This window comes from Mustela erminea, chromosome 9 (genome assembly GCF_009829155.1).
Source record: "Mustela erminea isolate mMusErm1 chromosome 9, mMusErm1.Pri, whole genome shotgun sequence".
NCBI lineage: Eukaryota > Metazoa > Chordata > Mammalia > Carnivora > Mustelidae > Mustela > Mustela erminea.
The window spans coordinates 5,372,533-5,398,019 of NC_045622.1; the positions used below are offsets into that span (position 1 = coordinate 5,372,533).

At 39.5% G+C, this 25,487-nt stretch overlaps 1 protein-coding gene and 1 pseudogene across 1 annotated transcript in view; one reads left to right on the forward strand and one right to left on the reverse strand.

Moving 5' to 3' along the window:
- The window catches only part of CUL5 (cullin 5), a 91,650-nt gene extending 67,246 nt beyond the window's left edge, over positions 1 to 24,404 (forward strand). The window contains exons 11-19 of the mRNA XM_032359275.1: positions 2,450 to 2,514; positions 10,665 to 10,797; positions 11,615 to 11,746; positions 13,251 to 13,374; positions 14,550 to 14,725; positions 15,287 to 15,448; positions 16,188 to 16,306; positions 16,908 to 17,031; positions 21,877 to 24,404. Of these exons, the coding sequence (XP_032215166.1) occupies positions 2,450 to 2,514; positions 10,665 to 10,797; positions 11,615 to 11,746; positions 13,251 to 13,374; positions 14,550 to 14,725; positions 15,287 to 15,448; positions 16,188 to 16,306; positions 16,908 to 17,031; positions 21,877 to 22,071 (1,230 nt within the window). The 3' untranslated portion in view covers positions 22,072 to 24,404. The remainder of the gene's footprint in view (positions 1 to 2,449; positions 2,515 to 10,664; positions 10,798 to 11,614; positions 11,747 to 13,250; positions 13,375 to 14,549; positions 14,726 to 15,286; positions 15,449 to 16,187; positions 16,307 to 16,907; positions 17,032 to 21,876) is intronic.
- On the reverse strand, positions 4,033 to 4,133 carry LOC116600383 (annotated as a pseudogene).
- Positions 24,405 to 25,487: the final 1,083 nt, after the last annotated feature.

Consider the following 25,487-nt stretch of genomic DNA (forward strand, 5'->3'; position numbering starts at 1 on the left):
TTCCTATTGATCCGTCCTTTAAGACCCGCCTCAAAGTACACTTATCCTGGAACTTCCGTGATACCCTGCCTCGCCCACACCCTGTCCTCCAGCACAGTTTGTTTTTCTGTTCTCTGCCCTTTTCGTGGGACTCCTGGGGATCCAGTCCCATTTATCCCACTTCCCTTGCCCCTTTCTCCTGTCCTTACTGGTGTGGGATAATAATGAAACAGGGTGTTATCCTTCAGGTTTTATCTTTTTAATTTGTTTTGTTTTGTTTTGTTTTAATTTAAAGAGAGAGAGAATGTGCATGGGGGCCGGGGGCGGAGAGGGAGAGAGAGAATCCCAAGCAGACTCCCCAGTGAGCGTGTAGCTCCACACAGGACTCCATCCCATGAACCTGAGATTACAACCTGAGCTGAAATCAAGAGTTGGTTGCTTAACTGACTAAGCCCCAGCGTTTTATCTTTTTAAATGTCATAAACCTAATACTAGAAGTTAGCGTCAGTTTTTTCACTTTGATCTACCTTTCTTATTTCTTATTTCTTATTTTTTTTTTCTTTCTGTAACTCTAAAAAGACCATCAACTTTCTCCAGTAGTGTTTTTTCCCCCTATTTTTAGGTGGGTAGGTAGGTAGGTAGAGAGAGAGAGAGAGGGTCAGAATGGCTTTAAGGGAGGCTAGAGGTGTAGTGTGCGTTAGTTCAAAATATTAAATGGAGTGGCCAGCCAAAGCTCTGTTGAGGAGGCGTCTGAATCAGGATTGAAAGTAATTAAGAAATAAAGTCCTATGGCTTTCTGAGGGAAGAGTATCCAGCAAAAGGGACAGCTTAAAAAGCTGTAAGACAGGAATTTACCTGTCACATTCCAGAAACAGGAGGAAAAAAGGTCAGTGTGGCCCGAGTGGACGGAGTGAGGGGAGGAGTACGAAATGAAGTCAGAGACAGTTGGAGGCCAGATCGCGGAAGACCCCGAGCTAGGGAAGGCAGTTTGGTTTTCACCCCGAGGAGGATCGAAAGTCATTAGAAGGTTTTGAACAGAATGGATATGACTTACATTTTAACAGGGTCACTTGGTTGCTACAAAAAGAATCGACGGAAGGGGGGCAGGAGAAGTAAGAATGTCGGCTCAGAACCTATTTAAGTAATTCATAAAGCAATGCTGGAGGCTGGGCCCAGAACGATGGTTGTTAGAGGCGGTCAGAGCCGGTCCGATACTGGTGATGACAACAGACTGCACGAGATTTGCCAAGGAATCCGATGTAGAACGTGATAGAGACCAGTCAGGGATGACATTTAAATTTTTGTTCTGATTGATTAGAAGCACATGCTTGCTGAGGTTGTTAGATTGGGATGGTCGTTAGATTGGGAGCTCAGTTTTGGACAGGCTAACTTTGAAACGTTCATGAAACATCGGTGTGGCAGTGTCCAGTATGGCGTGTAAGGGAGAGAACAGACCTGAATAATAAATTTGGGAGCTTTATCATATGGATGGCATTTAAAGTGCTGACACCGGCCACGCTCACCAGTGTAATGAGTGAGGATGGAAAAGTCGAGAGACCAAGGTCTGGCCTGGGGCACTGTCGGTTTTGTTAGGAGAAAGATGAAGAACCAAGCTTTCGTGAGGAGAGCGCAGAGTGAGTGGAGGGAGCCCGAGAGTACAGTGTCGGAGACAGCATGTGGGACAAGCACTTCCAGGACGAGGGCATGGTGTGCTGGTTTCAAGTGCTGCTGCCGGGGCGCCGGGGGTGCTCAGGCGGTGAAGCGGCCGCCTTCAGCTCGGGTCATGGTCCTGGGGTCCTGGGATCCAGCCCCGTGTTGGGCTCCCGGCTCAGTGGGGAGTCTGCTTCTCCCTCTCCTCCCTGTTTAGATTTTAATAATGATCTATTTGTGTGCCTAGGAACAGTGGACGGGGAAATACAATGGAGGAGAAATGAGAGGGAATTCTGTTCACCTCGGTTTTATTAGCATCACAGGGAGGCCCGTCGTCTCGGAAAGTCTCTGCAGGGATTAAATGGGGGAGGCTGAAGGGAAGGACGATGTGTGAAGTGTGTTCTGGGGGAGTGTGTACAGAGAGAGTGGTACGGCCGTCAGGCAGCACTGAGACCCCACTTGAGAACAATGCCAGTCCTGACGTGAGAGGGAACACGTTGAAGTCGTGGCTTGAAAAATTCTGTCAGGCCACAGACACCGTTAAAATACCAAACTATAGGGACACCTGGGTGGCTCAGTTGGTTAAGCAGCTGCCTTCGGCTCAGGTCATGATCCCAGCGTCCTGGGATCGAGTCCCACATCGGGCTCCTTGCTCTGCAGGGAGCCTGCTTCTCCCTCTGACTCTGCCTTCCACTCTGTCGGCCTGTGCTCGCTCTCGCTCGCTCTCTCTGACAAATAAATAAAATCTTAAAAAAAAAAAATACCAAACTATATTTTAAATATTAAAAATAATGTTTATTTCATTGTAAATTCTTTGCAGGCATATAAAGCAGTTGTTAATGATGCTACCATATTTAAACTTGAATTACCTTTGAAGCAGAAAGGGTAAGTTTTTAAAAATCACGTTTAAGATTCTTAACTTTTTTGGAATGTTTTAGACATTATTGGGTATGTGTGGTGTCCTGTCTCCCTAAAATCTGTTAGGTTTGATTTTTGCTGCTGCTTTTTTTTTTTTTTTTTTACCTGTATGATTTTTACTGCCTTTGAATATTAAAAAATCTTAGTTTTTAATTTCATATTACCTCGCATGGTCATTAAAAAATGTTGATCTTATTTTTTTAAGTGGAAAAGTGTTCTTAATCTTTTAGAATCTCTATGTGATTTTTTTCTCCTTATTAGTCTCTAAAGTTACTTTATTACTTATAAAAACATAGACTATAACTCAATTCACCATACTGAAAGAGGGAAGTCAATTTTAATGTAAATATTTATATTGCCATTTAAAAAAAATCCAAAATATAACGAATTAAATGGATACATTGATAAATTAAATTTACAAATTGGTAAAGCTGAGCTAGTTACGGTACCTTTAGAGTAGTACTAAGCACTAAGGTTCATTGGAAAAATGTTTTGATATACTTTCTAGCTAAGAATTGCTATTTTACGGGCTCCTGGGTGGTTCAGTAGGTTAAGTGTCTGCGTTTGGCTCAGGTCATGATCCCAGGGTCCTGGGATTGAGCCCTGCAATTGGGCTCCCTGCTTGGCAGAGAACCTGCTTCTCTGTCTGTTGCTCCTCTGCTTGTGTTCCTTCTTTCTTTCTCTCTCTGACGAATAAAATCTTTTTAAGTGTTGTTTTTATTTTTAGATTTTTTAAAGTTCTTTTTTCTTTAATATTTATTTGAGACAGCACGTGCATGTACATGTGCTTGGAGGGGTTAGGGAAAGAGGAGGAGACACTCAAGCAGACTCCCTGCTGAGGACTTCCAGTGTGTTCATCCTCCCTGAGAATGACTTCGGCTACTCCCTCCCCCGCCTCCTTCCCGAGGCAGCCGTCCTTCTGATTACTGCAGCTGATTACTTTTGCCTGCTCTAGGACTTCATATAAATGGAATCGTACAATATGTACTTTTGTGTGTAAAGTTTCTCTCAGTGCAGCGCAGTGTTTTGTGATTTGTCTGTGGTTTTGCACATCACAGTGGTTGGTTTTCCCTGGTGTTTGTACTGCTTTATCCTCCCGCCAGTGCCAGTGGATCCTCATTTTTACCAGCATTTAGTGTTATTTTAATTTTAGTCATTCTAGATGTGCGTAGTGATCGTCTTGGTGTGGTTGTAATTCCATTTCCCTTAAGACTTCATTGGTGTCGAGCACTTTCTCTTGTACTGTTTGGCTTTCTTGTATTTTACTTAAGTATCTATTCCACTCTTTTGCCTGTTTTGTTTTGTTTTGTTTTTCCCCCCACAGCATTATTCCTTTTCATTAGGGGGCTATAACAGTTCTTAGATATTCTGTATGTAGACTGAGAGATACATGCTTTTCTTTTATGGTTTATGCTTTTTTATGTTTTGTCCAGAAAAGCTTTGTCTGTTTCTATCCCTATGACATGAAGATAATCTTTTTTGTTTCTTCTAGAAGCTTTAGAATTTTAGCTTAAGATCCATCTTATTAGCAATAATCGCGCCTCGGATAAACCTCATTGGCTACGATACTGCCACTGCGCAAAGCTTTAAGATCCATCTTAAATAAATGATTATTTATATTGTAAGTAGGGGGTTATATTTAATGTTTTTTTTCTTTTCCATATGGATAGCAGCTGGTTTCATCATCATTTGTTGGAAATACTTACCATCCCCACTGCATGGCTTCAGTGCATTTTGTCAAAAATCAAGTGACTTAAAAATATGTGTGTTATTTCTGTGCTATTTTATTCCATTTTTTTATTTGGATATCCTTAGGCCATTACTACATAGTTCTAATTAATACAGTTCTGTGGTAAGCCAAGTAGTTTAATTTTGTTCTTTTTTTCTATGAACTCTTGATGTTCTAGTATTTTGCTAGTATATAGAAATACAGTTGATTGTTGTATATTGATTTTATATACTGTTACCTTGTGTCAAAGCTATTCCAGTAGTTGTTTTGTAGATTTCTTAAGAGTTTTCTGTGTAAATAATCATGTAATCTGTGAATACTGTTTTTTTTACTCCTTTCTGATCTTCATACCACTTAGTTCTTTTTCTTGCCTTGCTACATGGTTAGGGTCTTAAGTACCGTGTTGAATAGAAGTGGTAAAAGTGGGTGTCCCTGTCCTTTTTGTCAAGCTTGTGGGGGACCTTTAATATTTATCGCTAGGTACAAAGTTATCTGAGGGTTTTTCATATATGCCCTTATTTAGATTGCTTTTTATTTCTAGCTTGTTAAAAGTTTTGATAATGAATGGGTATTGACTTTTATTAAGTGTTTTTTCTGTGTTGAAATGATCATAGGGTTTTTCCTCTATATTCTTCTGATGTGGTAAATATATTGTGTTTTTTTGTTGTTGTTTTATTTTTATTTATTTTTTTTAAAGATTTTATTTATTCATTTGACAGAGATCACAAGTATGCAGAGAGGCAGGCAGAGACAGAGAGGAGGAAGCAGTCTCCCCGCTGAGCAGAGAGCCCAACACGGGGCTCGATTTCAGGACCCTGAGATCATGACCTGAACCGAAAGCAGAGGCTTTCACCCACTGAGCCACCCAGATGCCCCTGTTGTTGTTGTTGTTGTTTTTTTAAAGATTTTACTTATTTATTTGTCAGAGAAAGGGTGAGCACAAGCAGGGGGAGCCGCAGGCAGAGGGAGAGGCAGGCTCCTCACTGAGCAAGGAGCCTGAGGCAGGACTTGATCCTAGAACACTGGGATTGTGACCTGAGCAGAAGGCAGACTCTTAACCAACTGAGCCACCCGGGGATCCCAGTACTTTGGTTTTTCTTAAAAAAATCACATTTAACCAAGGCTGAATTCCTAGGATAAACTCTACTTGGTTGTGATGCATATTATTCTTTTTATATATCCTGCACTCAGTTTGCTAATAATGTTGGTTAGATTTTTTTTTTTTCCATCTATATTCATGAAGGATTTGACCTCTTTCTTTTCTGGTCTTTGTGCCCTGTATAATTTTCACTTTTATCATGTCTTTGTCATTTTTTGGTATTAGGATTAAGTTGGCTTTGTAAGGATTGATAGTTATTTCCTCCGTTTGTATGTTCTAAATGAATGAGTGTAATTGGTATTACTTCTTCCTTACATGTTTGATAGAATTCATAAGTGAAATCATCCAGGCCTGGGGTTTTCTTTATGTGCAGATGTTGATCCCAGGTTCAGCCTCTTCAGATTTCTTAAGTAACTTAGTTTTAGTTGTGGCCAGGTGTGTTTTTCGAGGCCCTTGTTCATTCTAAGTTGTCAGACTTATATTAGAGCCTCATTAAGATGAGAAATAACATTCATAAGGAAACAGGGCCAGATACCGTAGTTGTAAATGAGTATGTGTATCTCTAAGTTTGTCCACTGAGAGGACCTAGCAGCAGTGACACCCCAAAAGCAAGGAACACAACTAGCACCAGATCTAGTCCACTAAATATTATTGTCCACTGAAAGAAGTTAGGGCTGTGTGAAAAATGACTGATTTTATCAGAAGTAGACTTCTTCTTGACCAAACTGCAACCCAGCCCCTGGTTGAATTAAAGTGATTGGCCTCCTCCAGAACAGAACAGAGCTTGAACCCACTCCTAATGGGAGCTGACGTCATCTGGTGCCTCCATGATGCTTTACATGTAGTGCCCAGTAATCAGGATGACGTTACCAGGCTTGTGAAGGCAGAGACACATACGCTCAATGAAGAGAAAAACCATTTTAGAAACAGACCCAATATTGGAGTCGGCAGATAAGGACTTTAAAATAATTAAGATCAGGGGCACCTGGGTGGCTCAGTGGGTTAAGTCGCTGCCTTCAGCTCGGGTCGTGGTCTCAGAGTCCTGGGATCGAGCCCCGCATCGGGCTCTCTGCTCAGCAAGGAGCCTGCTTTCTCCTCTCTCTCTGCCTGCCTCTCTGCCTGCTTGTGATCTCTGTCTGTCAAATAACTAAATAAAATCTTTTAAAAAATAAATAAATAATTAAGATCAGTAGCTTAACCACAGTGATATACCACTCACCCCCACTAGAATGGCTAAAATTGAAAAGGCACAAGTATTGGTGAGGATGTGGAGAATTTGGATTCATTTATAGTTCTTCTATGCAGCCACTTTGGAAATAGTTTGGTAGTTCTTCAAGAAGTTAAATATAGCATTACCATATCACCTAGCAGTTCCACTATTGGGTATGTACCCAAGAGAAAAAAACGTACACCCTCTCAAAAATTTGTGCATGAATGTTTGTAGCAGCATTATTCTTAATAGCCTTCCTCAAAAGGAAACAACCCGAATGCCCATTGTCTGATGAATGGGTAATCAACATGCGGTTTATCTGTGCAGTGCGATATCATCCAGCCATAAAAGAGAATGAATTCGATACATGCTACAACATAAATGAAACCCTGAGAATGTGCTAAGTGAAATCAGCTACATACAAAGGAACACATTTTCTTTCTTTCTTTCTTTCTTTTTTTTAAAGATTTTATTTATTTATTTGACAGACAGAGATCACAAGCAGACAGAGAGGCAGGCAGAGAGAGGGGGGAAGCAGGCTCCCTCCTGAGCAGAGAGCCCGATGTGGGGCTCGATCCCAGGACCCTGGGATCATGACCTGAGCCGAAGGCAGCAGCTTAACCCACTGAGCCACCCAGGCGCCCCAAGAACACATTTTCTATTGTTCCACTTATATGAGGTGTCTAGGATAGGCAAATTCATTGATATAAAAAATAAAATTGGGGCGGCTGGGTGGCTCAGTGGGTTAAAGCCTCTGCCTTCGGCTCGGGTCATGATCCCAGGGTCCTGGAATCGAGCCCCACATCAGGCTCTCTGCTCAGCAGGGAGCCTGCTTCCTCCTCTCTCTCTGCCTGCCTCTCTGTGATCTCCGTCTGTCAAATAAATAAATAAAATCTTTAAAAAAAAATAAAATTGACATTAACAGGGACTGAGGGTGGAGGAGTACAGAGTTATTGTTTAATGGGTGTAGGGTTGCTGTTTAGGACAGTGAGAAAGTTCTGCACACAGATCATATTTGCAGAACATTGTGAATGTACTTAATGCCCCTAAATTGTAAACTTAAAAATGGTTAAAATTGTAAATCTTTTTACCACAATAAAAAAGGAAAGTATTTTTTTAAAGAAATGCACTACCAGTATGTGTTATGATAAGGTTGAATCTTAAGAACATTATTCTAAGTAAAAGAATTCAGTCACAAAAGTCCACATATTGTATGGTTCCCTTTATTGAGATGCTCAGAATAAGGAAATCCCTAAAGAGAGAAGGTAGATGACTTGTAGCCAGGGACCAGGAAGGGGGGAGATAGGTGAAGAATGACATTTGACTGGTGATGAGTATAGGGTTTCTTTTGGGGATAATGAAAATGTTTTAAAATTTCACTGTGATGGGGTGCACAGGTGGCCCAGTCGGTTAAGCATCTGCCTTCAGCTCAGGTCACGATCCCAGGGTTCTGGGATCGAGCCCTGCTTTGGGCTCCCTGCTCAGTGGGGAGTCTGCTTCTCCATTGGCCTCCCGCCCTCTCTTGTGAATAAAGAAAATCTTCAAATAAATTTTTTTAAAAAATTTCATTATCATGATGGTTGCACAAGTTTGTAGATATACTTAAAAAACATTGAATTCGGTACTTTAATGGATGAACTACATGGTATGTGAATTATATCTTAGTAATAATAAGTTTAAATAGATAAGAAATAATTCATATTAATGGACAGATAGGTGGAAAATGTTACCTGAGAAAAGGTAAAATATGTGTAGTGATCTGTAAGTGGAATTCTAGAGAACAGAAAAGGGGGACATAGCAATTTTTGAAGAGCAGTTGACCAGAAATTTCCAAAACAGAAGCAAGATGCCAGTTAGGTTCAGACATCTCTCTGAATCCCAAGCAGGATTGATGCAGATTAAGCCATTCCTAAGTGTGTCATAATGAAACAGTCAAGAACTGGGAACAGACGAGCTCTAAGACAGCCATGGGGGGAAATGACACAGCCCCGAAAGGCCGACCACCATCTTCTCAGCAGGCCTGTTGGAGGAAGGGAGACAGGAGGCCTCCCTGCAGGAGGGTGGCGGGCCCGGCACTGTCAGTGGGAATAAACTCAAAGAAACAGAGGGACCCTGGAGAAGCGACCTAGTGGTCCTGCAGTGTCAGAAACACCTTCCCCAAGTGTGCCATGTGGAAGCTGGAGATCAGCTCTGGGTCCTCCCCTTCACATCTGCTCCCTTCTACACCCGAGGCCTCTGGTGGAAGTACCGGTTACCGTTTGCCCTTTCCACTTCCCGGGTTTTTCCTCCCTGCTTTGCAAAGAAAGGCGCGCCTCTCTCTCTCATTATACTGCTGTGTGTTGCCTTGAAACATAAAAAGCCTCCAAGCTGCAGAAGAAGGGATTATTTTGAAACGTTGGGATTGATGTACAGAGGATGAATTTCTGACAACTAGGTGTCAGGCCCTTTTGTAAGTCACATGGTTTCCATAATTTGATGCATTACTAAAAATGACCTTTTTTGTTAGATCTGTATGTATTTTTTAAGCATATAACTCAGGAGGTTCTCAACGAGTGGCGTAACATCAGAAAACCTTCCACTCCCATCTACTTACTTATGTGAATGATATTTTTTCAGGACAGATATACAGTTATAAAAATAAGAACTAGGAAAAAAAGGCGCCTGGGTGGCTCAGTGGGTTAAGCCGCTGCCTTCGGCTCAGGTCATGATCTCAGGGTCCTGGGATCGAGTCCCGCATCGGGCTCTCTGCTCAGCAGGGAGCCTGCTTCTCTCTCTCTCTCTCTGCCTGCCTCTCTGTCTACTTGTGATCTGTCAAATAAATAAATAAATAAATCTTTAAAAAAAAAAAAAAAAAGAACTAGGAAAAAAGTAGAAATAAAATTGTGGTTTCTGGATTTGTTAAGTAAGAGGGGGAAAAGTTTCATGTACCCCATTAAGATATTGTGTATGTTTTATACACACAGACACAACATAATTATGTTGTTTTGGTAAGTTGTGTACTTTTTAAAAAAATTATTTTTATTAGCATATATAATGTATTATTTGCCCCAGGGGTACAGGTCTGTGATCGTCAGGCTTACACACTTCACAGCACTCACTATATCACATACCCTCCCCACCGTCCATAACCCAGCCACCCGTAAGTTATGTACTTAAAACAGGTTGAATTAACTCCATTCTGGGACACTTGAGTTTTGTATACACAAATTTTAGAATGTTGAATTTTAATTTATTTACATTCATAATTTAGAGAAGCCAGATAAAGAATAAATGCAAGACTTCCAAGCAGAAAAATACAGTACATCCAGAATTATTAAACAAACAAACAAACAAAAAACAATACATTGGCTTTTAGATTTTGTTTGTTTTAAAGATTTTATTTATTTGGCAGACAGCGAGAGAGGGAACACAAGCAGGGAAAGTGGGAGAGGGAGAGGAAGCAGTAGGCTTCCCGCTGAGCAGGGAGTCTGATATGGGGCTCCATCCCCGGACCCTGGGATCATGACCTGAGCCAAACGCAGATGCTTAACCCACTGAACCACTCAGGGGCCCTGGTTTTTAAATTTTATTAGCAAAGTAAAGTAGAGATGCAGGTTCTTCATTGTTTCAGAAAAGTTTGCTTACTTTTCTAAAATGGATGATGGTAGGTATCACATAACTGTGGAATTTAGGTTACCTTGGATATATCCCCAAAACAGTTTTTTCTTGATATATTAATACCAAAAAGTTCTAAATGCTAACTTACAAAATATACACAACGTTTTCAAAAGTATTTAGGAAGTTAGTACCTGAATAAAAATTTTTAAAGATGATTGGCAGGGCCAGCACTCAGGGTGGGGTAGGCCAGTACCGGGGTACAGAATGTGGGTCTCCCTCTCAGCATCCTGCAGGTGCGCCTGTGGGAAATTAGGAGTCAGCGCCTCTTTGAGTTAGGCACCCTCCTTGTCTTGCTCATCCTTGTCTCAGCCCTGATCATTGGGTTTACACAACATAAGGAATATGTGAAAAATTGGCTTTAAGAAAAATATTTGTAGGTATCATTCGCTTTTCATCAGCTGCTTTTAATTTGTTTTTTTTAGGGTGGGATTAAAAACTCAGCCTGAATCAAAATGCCCCGAGTTGCTTGCCAATTACTGTGACATGTTGCTAAGAAAAACACCGTTAAGCAAAAAACTAACCTCCGAAGAGATTGAAGCAAAACTTAAAGAAGTGGTACATATGTATATTTTTTTAAATTTCAGCAGTTTTAATTACCTCACTTTGAATTTGTGTTGTGCTTACGAGACTTTGTGTGGTAGCAGCTAATGTGAAATTATACAGTGTAAGATCTCTGGAGGGCAGTTATTTCTCTTCCTGGGAATTTTTATTCTGTAGCTTCTAGAAAAGGGAAGAGTATTTAATTCTTCCCCCTTTCCTGATTCTTGTGAAGGAATTCATTGCTACCTCCTATTAAAGGACAAAGAAAGGGAAAATGGAGCTGATGGTGTTTGGAATGATAGTAGAGAGACTGGGGGGTTGTCCCTTCTTTCTTTTTGTGAGAGCTCAAAATAGAGAACTAGAAATGAGTGAGTGTAGGTAACAATTGTTTTCATTTTTGTCTCCTGGCTGTTAGTGTCATTTGCTATAAGCCCAGGAATACAAGGAAGAAAAAAAGTAAGAAGATGGAAAATAAAGACAAGAAGGCTAAAGAGATTAGTGTCAGATTGAAGTGAAAAGGCTATACAGAAGAGAAATTTTGGGGAGAACCCTTAATTTTGATGTGAAGTTTTACACTATTTATTAAATCTGAAAAGTTGATGTTTATAGGAACTAAAAGGTTATTCGATTAAAGTCTCAAATTTGTTAGCTTTTAAAGAAGCTAAGTAGGGTATTGGGACTGGTCATTTTTATGAGATGGTTGGTTCAGTAGGCTTCTATCTGTGTATGTTTATGTAAATTTCTGTATTTTGACATTGGGGTTGTGGAAGGGTCTCAGTGAGAGTTGGCTAAGAATATACATGAATTGAAAGTAACTTTGTTTTCTATACAGCTGCTGGTACTTAAATACGTACAAAATAAAGATGTTTTTATGAGATACCACAAAGCTCATTTGACACGACGTCTTATATTAGACATTTCTGCTGATAGTGAAATTGAAGAGAATATGGTAGAGTGGCTAAGAGTAAGTAAATTTATATATATATATATATATATTTTTTTTTTTTTAATATAGCGCATGGTTCTTATGTGTGCTTAAGTAATTCATTTTGGTGATGTTAGTGTCAAAGAAGTACGGGACATTTTATAAGAGCATGGCATTGATTATATAAAATAAAGTGATACTAATAAAGTATATTTTCTTAATAAAGACTTTTAGTGAGACACTTTTGCTCTTGGTTTGCTTCTGATGTTTTGTACTTTCGTATTTTCACTTTCATTTGAATTGACCTTATTAAATGGGCTATGGGACAAATCATTGGTGTTTTCAGTACTAAATGCTTAACTGTAGGGATGTTTGTAAATAATGACTTTTATATAGTTAAAAGAACCAATACGTAAGAAATGATGGCTTATTTTGAGTAATAATGCTAATTTAATTATTAAATTCTCATACCAAAGTATTTTAAGTCTCTTCCTGTCAGTTCACTTAAATGGGATTTGCATTCTATTACAATGAATGTGTTCTATTCATTTATATGATGTTAAGATACATAATATTATATAAGATGATATAGTATAAAGTTTTTATTTATATTTATTTATATATATATGTATTAATACTAATAAAGCTGTGTATTTTATATATAACTTTCATCTATATATATTTCACAATACGCATTTATAGATTGTCCTGCTTTGCATACTACAGGATAGTAAAAATTACTCTGCAGACTGACATTGTGCAAAATGATCTTAATGTTAACAATTAGTGGGAAAAATTATTGTTTTGTGACTCTGAGAAATTTCTGTTAAAACATTAAAAACTCTCTCTTACCTAGGAAAAAAAAAATATAAAAAGAGTATGTATTTAGTACATTGTAATTTAAGACAAAAGAAACTTTCAGAACTAAAGTACTGTTTCTCGTAAAAATTTTAAGATTAGTTAGAAAAATATTTGCAATTCATATGTCCAATGCCTATGTATCTAGAATACATAAAGAACTCTTACAACTCCCCAGCAAAAAGACAGCTAAGGTACAAGTGGGCACAGAATTAAAGCAGACATTTCTTCCCAGAAGATACCCACGTGGCCAATGCGTGTATCGGAGATGTTGGACATCATTAGTCGTTAGGGAAACAAACACAAATCAAAACCGTAGTGAGATAGTTTTTTTACTTTACTCCTGCTTTTCTCCTAATGAGAATAAATTTTGTCCTTTCACACTTAATACATGGTGATAATGGAGAGTTGACATGTGTTGTTGAGGGACTAGTGTTGCTGAACTCTGCTGTGGTGACTGATACATGTCAATTGGAATCATGCAGAGAAAGCCTGGGTGACCTGTACTGTCATTTCGTTTTTAAAAAATCAAATTTAATACATATTAGAATATGAATATCCTAATAAAGGGGAATGATTTTATTTTAAAGCATCTAAGACTTAGTTTTCCGTTAAAAGTTTTTCCTACTAGTATATCAGATTATATATTATTATTCATTACCTCTTTTGTCTTTGCCTTTCATAGGAAGTTGGTATGCCAGCAGATTATGTAAACAAGCTTGCTAGAATGTTTCAGGACATAAAAGTATCTGAAGATTTGAACCAAGCTTTTAAGGAAATGCACAAAAACAATAAATTGGCTTTACCAGGTATTATTTTATAATTATGTGTGTGTGTATGTATATATACATATATATACCTATATATGTACATATATATACCTTTTTAAAGAGAATATTTTTGTTTTCCAGTATATTAAAAATGAACCCTAGCTGTAACAGATACAAAGATGTTACAAAGTCCACATTCCTTGAAGACATCCAGCAGAACAGAATTTAACAGAATTTAGATTTGCTAATCCTTATTTTTATGTATGTATATATTTTTTTAATTATTTTTAAATTATTTTTTAAGATTCATTTATTTATTTCAGAGAGAGAGCATGAGCAAGAAGGGCAGAGGGAAAGAGAGAGAGAGTCTCAGGCTGACTCTGTGTTGAGCTCAGAGCCCAACATGGGGCTCAAGTTTCATGACCCTGATGTCATGACGTGAGCTGAAACCTAGAGTCGGATGCTCAACTGACTGTACCTCCTAGGCGCCCCTATTTTTTATTTCTTCAAAATAGCCCCAACTCACTGCCTGAGCTTTACATGTTTCAGACAAATCACGTAAAGAGACTAACTTACTTCTTTTTTATTTTAAGATTTTATTTATTTACTTTTAAGTAGGCTCCACACCCAGCATTCATGAACCCATGATCCTGAGATCAAGACCTTGGCTGAGACCAAGAGTTGGATGCTTCACCGACTGAGCCACCCAGGCATCTCCCCCCCACTCCTTTTTTAAAAGATTCTATTTATTTATTTGAGAGTGAGCACCAGCAGCAGGGTGGGGGAGGGGAGAAGCAGACTCTCACCTGAGCAGGGAGCCCAACTCGGAGCTCAATCCCAGGACCCTGGGACCATGACCTGAGCAGAAGGCAGAGGCTTAACTGACTGAGCCTCCCAGGTGCCCCTCCCTCCCGTTTTTTTTTTTGTTTTGTTTTGTTTTTTTTAATTTTTTTACATAGTCTCTACAGCCAGTGTGGCATTCAAACTCATAACCCCAAGATCAAGAGTTGCATGTTTCTTCAACTGAGCCAGCCAGGTGCCCCTCTAATCCTTATTATAATTTTTTTTTTCTAAAAGGACACTTTTAACAAAATCTTTAGGGTTTTGTTCAGTTTTCACCAGTGCTTACCCAGTGTTTATATATTTGTTTCTTTTTTAAGTTTATACATTTTCAAGATTATTTATTTTATATTTTCTGATATTCTTGCCTATAGCTGATTCAGTTAATATAAAAATCCTGAATGCTGGGGCCTGGTCAAGGAGCTCTGAGAAAGTCTTTGTCTCACTTCCTACTGAACTGGAGGATTTGATACCTGAAGTAGAAGAATTCTACAAAAAAAATCATAGTGGTCGGAAATTACATTGGCATCATCTCATGTCAAATGGAATTGTAAGTGGATGCTGTGTTAGTTCTGACACTGGTTTGACTGAAAGTACCAGGGCTCCAAATTAGAGTTGCTGAAACAGAGAGATGTTTGTCTGTTTTGTACATGCAAGTTCGAATGGGTCTAGGGGGTCCAGTCCACGGAGTTGTAGGACGTGGGCTTCTGGTTGTAGCAGCGCACTTCCAGTATTGCTCTTTGTCTGCAGATCCAGTAGGATCCTCACTGTGGCTGTCTTCCGGCCCAGCAGGAAGGGAGAGATGAGGGTGTGCCTTACTTCAGGAGCAACTCCTAGAAGTTGCCCCATCATTTCCACTCACATCTCATTGGACAGAACGGGTCACATGACCACACTTTGTCCCAGGGAGAGCTGGAATTTGAGCCTTTATTCTGGACAGTCAGTAAGATCTGCTAAAATTTTGATTACCATGTAAGAAAGGAAGAATGGGTATTGGAAGACAGCTAGCAGTCTTTTTCATGTTTAATCTCATGGGATGGAGAGTATATGGTAGAGAGATGGTATTCGTTCTGAGGAGAGTCTCATCTTGATATTATTTTGTCTGTCATAGATAACATTTAAGAACGAAGTAGGTCAATATGATTTGGAGGTCACAACGTTTCAACTGGCTGTGTTGTTTGCATGGAACCAAAGACCCAGAGAAAAAATCAGCTTTGAAAATCTAAAACTTGCAACTGAACTCCCTGATGCTGAGCTTAGAAGGACTTTATGGGTTTGTTTTATGTTTTTTGTTTTTAAAGTTATATCCAGTCACAAGGCAGGAAATATTTGATGGCTTGCTTAACAATAAATTTTTGAATTCATAACACTCTGAAAATGACCTTTAACCCAGAAATAATACACTTATGAGAGATATTAGTGCACTAATGAGGCATTCGTGGTAAGAAGTAAATTGAAAATAAGCAAGTTACTGAGATGGTGAAAGACAAGAAAGAAAGAAAAAAAAAGTGAGAAAGACTGAGTTGGTGTTAAACGTTACCTGCGAGAAGTGTGACCAGAGATTTCATACTGAGAATGTGTTCAAAGATCTTATCATGACCAAAAATGTAAGAATTAGAAAACTTTGGTCTTTTTGAGAGCCTGCAAAATGTCCTTGTTAGTAGTCCACAGCTCCATTTTACCCTTACTCCACAGACCTCTTGAAAGTTCCATAATTGTCTAGAGGGAAAGAGCTGGCAAGTTGCTTTTGCAGTCATCGCCTCTGACCAATCCCTCTGGTCTCTTGTCCTGCTGTAAAGAGATCGTGTATTGCTTCCTTCCTCATAATGAGCTCCTGCTCCTGTTCTTTTCCCAGTGAACATTTACACTGTTACATTCACTGAGGTACCATGTAAAAGTTGAATTGTGATTTTGTGCTTATAATTTGTTCTCACCTCTTTTAGTCACGTTGAAGAATTGCTCTATGTGTTCCATACTGTTAATAGATTTTGTTTTCTTTTTGTTCTACATAGTCTTTAGTAGCTTTCCCAAAGCTCAAGCGGCAAGTTCTATTATATGAACCTCAAGTCAACTCACCCAAAGACTTCACGGAAGGCACCCTCTTCTCAGTGAACCAGGAGTTCAGTTTAATGTAAGGTTGACGTTGGTTGATGTAAAATACAAACACCTTGTTTGAGTTTTGGTGATTTATTGTTAGCACAATAATTATTTTCCTTACATTGTATTTAAAACAGCATTCTAGGGTTATGCCATTTAGTTGTTTATTAAACATGGTAATGAACTAGAGATGCTTCTTATTTGTCAAGGAATACATTTTGGTGTGTGATTATGTTGCTTTTCATCTTTAAACATCCTGTTGAACTCTAAGGAAGCTTCATTCACACAAAGCATTTTTTCCCCTAAGATCCATTTACATGATAATGCTGAACAACAGCCCATATATCTTCCAACTGTCTAAGCACGTTCGTGGCAGTATAAAGTATATTAGCTCTGTTATTACAGGGAATGCTGTCACCCATACGTAATAACTGAGCTTTCATTGTGTTTTGGGAGAATCAGATGGCTTCATTGTAAATAAAGCGGCATGTTGATTATTCGTTACTTTTCCTTTAGACAGCTCTGGAGAGTAATTTTCAGAAATTTTCTAAATCTTTTTTTCTCAGACTTTATTGCTATAGTATGATGTCAAAAGGCCTTCAACTGTAAAATACGTGATTCAATGTTTTTTGCAGAAAAAATGCTAAAGTTCAGAAAAGGGGTAAAATCAACTTGATTGGACGCTTGCAGCTCACTACAGAAAGGATGAGAGAAGAAGAGAATGAAGGAATAGTTCAACTAAGAATACTTAGAACCCAGGTTTGTATAAGGCGGAGTGTCTATACTTGGAAAAATTTTTGTTCTTTTTTAATCTTCAGGTTTTTTTTTAAATTTAAAAGCATGTAGGCATTCAAACTGTTTGTAACAAAGAGCTAATTTTCATTTTGCTGGAATTTAAAAATTGTATTGCTGGCTTTCTCTTAGCTGCTGAAAGAGACATCTTTGATGGCCTCTAGTGGATTGTATTGGTTGGGCAAAACCTTGGTTTTGTTTGTTTTGGTTTTTTGTTTGTTTGTTTGTTTGTTTTAAGATTTTATTTATTATTTGACAGAGACACAGTGACATAGGGAACACAAGCAAGGGGAGTGAGAGAGGAAGAAGCAGGCCTCCCGCCGAGCAGAGAGCCCGATGCGGGGCTCGATCACAGGACCCCAGGATCACGACCCGAGCTGAAGGCAGATGCCTAATGACTGAACCACCCAGGCGCCCCAAAACCTTGGTTTTGAGTTGTGTCTCCCTTTGATCAACTCTGACTAAACGTGTGTCCACAATAAGTTATAATTCCAGGATTGAAGTCTAAAAATTCTAATTTAATTTTAAGACATATAATTCCATTGTAATATGAAATTAGGGAATATTTTTGAAAACACCCAGTGTGAGGCTCAATTTCCTGACCCCAAGATCAAGAATCTCATCTGCTTCTGACTAAGCCAGCCAGGTGCCTCTACATTCACAAACTGTAAAGCTAGGGTTGTGGTCCCTTCTGAACATGATAAAGAACACTTATGGCCAACAGATGTGTGACCATTTTAACTTTAGAAATATTCTTATTAGGGATGCTTGGGTAGATCAGTCAGTTAGGCCTGTGCGTTCAGCCCAGGTCATGATCCCAGGGTCCTAGGATTGAGTCCCACGTTGGGCTCCTTGCTCAGTGGGGAGCCTGCTTCTCCCTCTCCCTCTGCCTGTCCCTGCTTGTGCTCAGTCTCTGTCTATTTCCATCTCTGACAAATAAGTAAAAATCTTAAAAAAAAAAAAAAATTAAAACCAACCACTTTCACTGTTTTTATTTAATATTTGAAACTGCTGGCCAATTCAATAAAATATGAAACAAGAGGAAGATTAAAATAGTTCATCACTTCTAGATCATCTAGTATGATAAGGGAGCAGAGAAAAGATGAATAAAACTCTGGTGCTTTTCTATTTAGCAATAAATAAATTTTAAAAACTTAAGAGAAAGGGGGCACTTGGGTGGCCCATTTGGTTGAGCATCCGACTGGATTTTGGTTCCGGTCATGATAGCTGGGTTGTGAGATGGAGCCCCATGTTTTGCTCCCTGTTCCGCAGAGTCTGGTTGAGATTCTCGCTCTCTGCCCCTGCCCCCACTTGTATGCTCTCCCTGTCTGTCAAACAAATTAATTAATTAAATCTTAAAAAAAAAAAAAAAAAAACTTAAAGGATAAAAAGTAAAAGAAGAAACCATAGAATTCATAGGCACTTCTTTAAAAATTTGTGGCCCTTTACTGAGAGTCAAAAGGAGATTTGAGTAAATAGAAAGATCTTGCTCTTTTTCTCTTACTAAAATGTTTAATTGAGGTGTGATGTTTACATAGAATGCACATTTCAGAGGTTGTCAGTGAGTTTTGGTAAGTGTACGTACCTGTGTGACCATCACCTCGGTTAAGATACAGAAGGTTTCTGTCAGTCCAGCCACCCCCTTCTGACCCACCACATTCCTCTCACCGCTTTCTAGTTGTGCCTGTTTCAAGTCTCCACAGAACCAGAATCGGACCGTGAACGTACTCATGCTGTCTAGCTACTTTTTTTTTTTTTTTTAAAGATTTTATTTATTTATTTGACAGAGAGAGATATCACAAGTGGGCGGAGAGGCAGGCAGAGAGAGAGAGAGAAGGAAGCAGGCTTTCCACGGAGCAGAGAGCCCGATGCGGGGCTCGATCCCAGGACCCTGGGATCATGACCTGAGCTGAAGGCAGAGGCTTTAGCCCACTGAGCCACCCAGGTGCCCCTTTTTTTTTTATGATTTTATTTATTTATTTGACAGACAGAGATCACAGGTAGGCAGAGAGGCAGGCAGAGAGAGAGGAGGAAGCAGGCTTCCCGCTGAGCAGAGTGCCTGACGCGGGACTCGATCCCAGGACCCTGGGATTATGACCTGAGCCGAAGGCAGAGGCTTTAACCCACTGAGCCACCCAGGTGCCCCTGTCTAGCTTCTTTTGCTCAGCATGCAGTAACCACATTCTTCAAAATTAAGACTGAATTGCTTAAGGAGTCAATTTTCCCCATATAAAAAGTTGACTGGGAATATTTTGGGAATTTTACAAATTGATTCTCAGTTTTATGAGAAAGAATAAATAAATGAGAGTGTTTGAGATCCTTAAAAAAAAAAAAAAAAGAATAAGGTGTAGGTAGAACTTGCTGTGGCAAACATGAACATTTACGAAAATACTGATGAAAATAAAACAGTGTAATAGGCAGATAGGTGGAGGAAGGTAGCTCAGAACTGAACCTACCATATAAGTATAGACGAACTTTGGAATAAAGGAAATAATTCCTGTGGGCCATGAAAAGGGAGTTCAGTAAGAGATTTTGGGGAGTTTCACATTTGGGGTGAAAATCAGGTTATAGTCCGAGTTTTTGGCTACACCAGGATAAATTCCAGGTGGATTAGACTGGAGCAGGTGTCGTCATTCTATAGGATGTGCAGAGAAAATGAAATTTTCTGCTTTGTCTTAAACCGGTGGCTAATGACATGCATTCCAGTGACCCGGCTGCCCCTTTAGGTAGTGCTCATCCTTTCTCATTTCTCCGTGATCTTCCTCCCCAAAGCCCCACTCTGTGCTGTTTCACAGATGGCGTCTGGAAGGATCGAGGGTGAGAGGAATTCACTTGACCTCATAGTGATAGTGAAGGGATCGTCCTATCCTTGTGACAGTGTCCTGGGTTCTTGCATTTTTGGGGCGGTGCTTTATCTGTCAGCTGCGGGAACCTGACTTCCTTGCTATCTGCTGCTCCTGTCTGTAGCAGACGAGCTCCGGTTCCTCCTTTCACCATTCGGTAAGGACCACCTGGGTTCTTCCCCGCTCTGCCTGCCTGTCCTCTGTTCTCAGGGAGCTCTGCAGCTCTCTTGATTTGCCCCATCTCCCATGTGGCCCCTTGGCCTGTGTGCCCTCTGTCACTTTCACCTGCTGCTGCGGGGTTACTCTCGCCTGGCACTAAAGGCTTTCGGGGGTTTTGTTAGCTCTGCACCCCTTCTGCGTCATGTGGGAACCAGAGGAGGGTCGGGAGTGCCTGCTCTTTCGTCCCGTCAGGCCCTGTCTTGCAGTGACGTCCGGGTAGTAAGCGCAGACCAGGGCCCGGGCGCCCGTGCTCTGTTCTTGTTGCTCCTCGAACACGGCCCCTCCCTCACCTCTGCCAAAGCTGGAGACCCTTGCGGTCAGTTCTCCTCCCTGGCTCCCGCGTCAGGTCTTCACGTGCCTGAAGACTTCCCCCTTCGTACTTCCTTTCTGCACCCTTGACATAAGCCCCTCATTGAGACCCCGGCATCTGGATACATTGAGAATGGGAGGACTTCACTGACCTCCCTGAGACTGGGCAAGGATCCTCATGTCTCTGCCGGGGAAGTAGAAGAGTCCTTTCTCTTGCCGAACAGTATCTGGCGCTCAAGTCTGTTACCAGTTTGCTGCAAAACTCCACTTGGAATGTGAAAAGCCAATATTACCTCTCATTTGCTACTTTCATTTCTTTTTTAACAAATTCTAATCTCTACCAAGGCAGCCAGATGCCTTTGGTTTGCTAAAGACAGGGTTCATATGGGAAAAGCGAAAGAAAGAATATATAATAATTTTTGAGTTATCCGTATTACAAGCTTAATAGTAATTAAATCATCAACAACTATTTATAAAATTGACTTAGGGGAGGGGCGCCTGGGTGGCTCAGTGGGCTGGAAGCCTCTGCCTTCAGCTCAGGTCATGATCCCAGGGTCCTGGGATCGAGTCTCGCATCAGGCTCTCTGCTCAGCAGAGAACCTGCTTCCTCCTCTCTCTCTGCCTACTTGTGATCTCTGTCAAATAAATAAATAAAATCTTAAAAATAAAATTGACTTAGGGGAACAGTGCTTACTTCCTATAGGAAGTCAGAATACTTCTTTGAATCAGTAAACTGAAGGTAATATTTATAGCAAATACAATTTATTATTCTGGTGGTTACTGATGTTTAAAAGTAGACACCAGGGCTCCTGGATGGCTCATTGGGTTAAGCCTCTGCCTTCAGCTCAGGTCATGATCTCAGGGTCCTGGGATCGAGTCCCGCATCGGGCTCTCTGCTCAGCAGGGAGCCTGCTTCCTGCCCCCCACCGCCTGTCTCTCTGCCTACTTGTGACCTCTCTCTCTGCCAAATAAATAAATAAAATCTTAAAACAAACAAACTTTTAGACACCAGCTGGCATGAGCTTCTGTATACCAATAACTGCCTACAATGGAAAAGGGAGTATAAGGGGTTTGTTGTATCTTAATTGACACTTAGCATAACACCGTGTTATATACATACTGTGTTCACAGGTCAGAGAAATTTTTAAAATGTGCATAGTGTGGAAAAAAGTAATAGAAGGAAGTATCCCAAAATATAAGGTGTGGTTTTCTGCGGAGAGGTTATGGGCAATTTTGCTTTTCCTCATTCCTCAAAATCTTTACGATCAGATTTTCTTTTATAGTGAGTGAAAAAAAATGGATTTTTATTTAAGTAAAAGCTGCTGGTCTCAAGATTAAGGATGGATGTTGGAAAGAGAATGAAATACATAAAAAGCCATGTTTTGTTGTTTTACTTAAAATTTAATCTATTAATGTTCTTTCATTTGTATTTTTCTTTTAGGAAGCTATCATACAAATAATGAAGATGAGAAAGAAAATTAGTAATGCTCAGCTGCAGACTGAATTAGTAGAAATTTTGAAAAACATGTTTTTGCCACAAAAGAAAATGATAAAAGAGCAAATAGAGTGGCTAATAGAGCACAAATACATCCGAAGAGACGAGTCCGACATCAACACTTTCATATACATGGCGTAATCTTGAATATCATGGACAACATTAAGAACCCAAATTTCAGAGTGCTTGGGCAGAAAGTTATAACAGTTTGTGTTGGAGGAAGGTTTATTGGACTTTGATTACATAAATATTAAAATCTCTGCCTTACCTGACAAAACAACTCTATTTTGCCAATCACATTAGCTAGCATGATGGCATCCCCTTCATGTTGCACACTCTGTAACAGCATGCTGTTTTGTAGAGAAACTTGCATTCATGAAGAGCCCCCGATGAACTTGTGAAAGTAAACTTGATTTCTCTCCACCGGAAGAAATAGTTGGGAAGGGTGAGGGCGGGGTTCTTGTTGCTTTTTTTTTTTTTCCTCTTTTTTTTTTTTCCTCTCTTACAAAAATGTACTTGCGCAAGGAAGGATCTTCAGATATTCGTGCACTGAATAATGCTGTTATGTTTTGTTTTTTAAAATGCAATTAAAACTAGAAATAGCACTCTTGGTTTCTTTTGATCAAAAGAGGGAGCTGGTCTACACAACGTTGGGGGAGGGCAGATGTAGGTGAGAAAATAAGTATTTAGTAGTATAACACTATTTGTTCACGCCCTGCTTCAGTGTAGTAACTGGATTTAATGGTGACCTGAAAATGATACCAGATTTTTCCAATTTACCTACGTTGGCTTTCTTTAAGCAGGAGACTGCTACTTCAGTTGTTTGTTGTCAAATAAGGAGTTTTAAAATCTTACGTGGCTGGAGAGCTTGTTTTGAAAAACTGAAGCTTATATTAATTTGTTGCTTCAGTTGCTTAAAAAAAAATGTATGGAGATAGGTCATTTCAGCTGCAGAGTCGAAATAGCAAAACAGATGTTAAGTGTGTTCACCAGCACACTTAATGTTTGTATACCTAATTTTATTATGCCAAATTTATTATCTCCAAATTTATTAAAAACAAGGCAGAGATCTACTCTCATATAATGCAGTTACGTACCTGATCTCTTGATCTGTAGCGCAGTATACGTCATCTGATGTATAGCCTCAGGTTTCTGGAAAGGAAGACGTTCTGTTTTGGAAAGGAGCGAGTGTCCGCTGCGGAGGGGGAAGACAGGAGCCACAACACAAGACCTGAAAAGTATAAGCAGAATTGTTGCAGTCCTAATACGAGCAGGAAACTTGCCAAATATATGTACATATATAGTTCTATATTTTAAAAATAAATGTTTTTAAAATGTTCAGAAGGCAACACTTACCCTGTTCCTTTCAGTCGATCCAAAGTAGCAACTTCCTGGTTGCCAGCAAGTGAATGCCCAGAGGGCTGCGGAGCGCAGGGCTGGAGGACACGGGCAGCTCAGCGGCGAAAAGCGCGTTCCCCGTGGGCAAAGAGTGGCTCCATGTGGACTTTTATTCATTATGCTGCATGTTCCGAGTTTTTTGGCAAATACTTTTCTATCTTGTTTGATACTAAGTCATACTTTAAACCTCTGATTTCGGAAATAGTAGGAAGTGGAGGCTGATCTTTGGAAGGTGCACGGTAGACAGTATTATGCAAGGTGCTTCCAGGAGCGTTCCGTGGAATCTGTCCCCAGTCCCAAGAGGGGTTGTGAGCTGCCTGCCGGAAGGAAGGAGCGCAAATTCCAAACACGGAAGGTGTCGCTGGATACATGCACACGCCTGTTCTGAAACTCATAGGAAGTTGGAATTCTGTTTCTAATTTAAAATCGTGCATTTAGCTCTGGGGGCGGCATGTGTCTGTTGTCAGACCGAGTGTATCGTGGTGAATTAAACTAAATTGATGACTGCGGACAACGGATGCATTTGAAATTAAAAGAAAAAATAATTTGTAATAATTGCAGCCCTCACGTTTTACAGATAGTTCAGGATCAGGCATCTCTGCATGTCCCAGGGAAGAATGCCCCTGGGAAAACAGTAGAAGGGAGAACTACAGGTCATTTTTTTTAAAGTTTCAGATTTGTTGCTTTAAACTATAATTGTTCTCAGAACGTGTTTGGAATTTCTCATCATTTTGGTCATTTAATTTAAGAATGAGAGCCATGATGTTTTGATTTATAAAGGAAAATTTAATGCAAAAGTGGGTAATTTTAAATCCATGGCAAAGTTTTCTATTAAATTTTATAAATTTTTTAATAGCTAATTATGTCCTAATTGTATTTTGGGAAATTGAACAGCAGCAAATATTGTAGACTTAACAGTTTTCATCTTTTTCTTTTTTCTTTTTGTTATGTATAAAAAAGTTTAACCACTTTTTGATGTTTATGAAAACAATTTAGTTGACAAGGTGCCTGTACCATTGTTAAGTTTTCTTTAAATGTGTCTTGACAGTAGATTTGCTAATTAAAAAAAAAAAAAAGAATCTGATAAAAACCTTACCAGCAATTTGCAAAAGATAGTATAGAATCACAATTAGTATCCTTTATGAGGTCCCTTCTCTCTGGTTGCACTGAACAGTGGTGCTGTCTGAGCAGGGGTGAACACTGACATGGTTCGGGGAGAAGAATCCAGGCCACCAGGAGTAGGGCAGTGGGACGCACCCCAGGTTCATTTAAGCTGTGAACACTAATGTAAAAGATGGAGCCATCTGGAAAATACTAACCTTTGTTGTCCTCATTGCCAGAGTAAGTAGATATGAAGCAAAACTTACAAAGTAAAAAGCAATTTTAAGGCTTACAATGAGATAAATATTAGGACATTAGGGTTCCAGTGATTTAATGAGGATCTTGAAATAAATTATGAAGTCTTCCAATTTTTACATTTATTGGAGGGGTCCCTTGCATTGTCAACCTGTTTAAGTCTCTTACGCTTATTTTGTGCATAAATGTTACCGATTCCAAAAATGAAATGTTAGCTTTCTTGTTTTTACTTTTTATTGAATTTAATATAAAATATGACCAGAGTAGTTACAAAGTATTTTGCATTATTTGCAGTAGGACGTCATTAGCCTGGCTCACAGGGCAAATTTTAAAAATTCAATTTGGGTGAAAGATTTGCTAGTTTTCCAGAAAGATTTGCTATCTTAAACTCAAGCCAGTTTTTTTCTATTTTCATGTAAATGACTGGGATGCTATCTTATAAACTCTTCCAAGGTCATGTTTGTGAAATCCACATTACATGAGAGCTTTCCTGTCATCTACACTATCTGTGTCGTCTGGAGTGTTGAACAAATTTGCGTTCCTAAGTTGTACTCTATCTTCGTATGGTATATACGATTTTGAATGTGTGCCACTACATACTGAGATGATAATGCTGTACAATTTTAAATGGTAGCAGTTTCTGTATGCAGTAGGCTGAAATATTTTGATGAACTGCTTAATTTTTGGATTTTATTTTTTAAGTTGTATAATTTATTTTCTTGCAAAATAAAAATGTAATATAAAAGCTTTCACCTATCCAGAAAATGTTGATGTTCTACTATTAAGTAGTTTTTAAGAGTTAA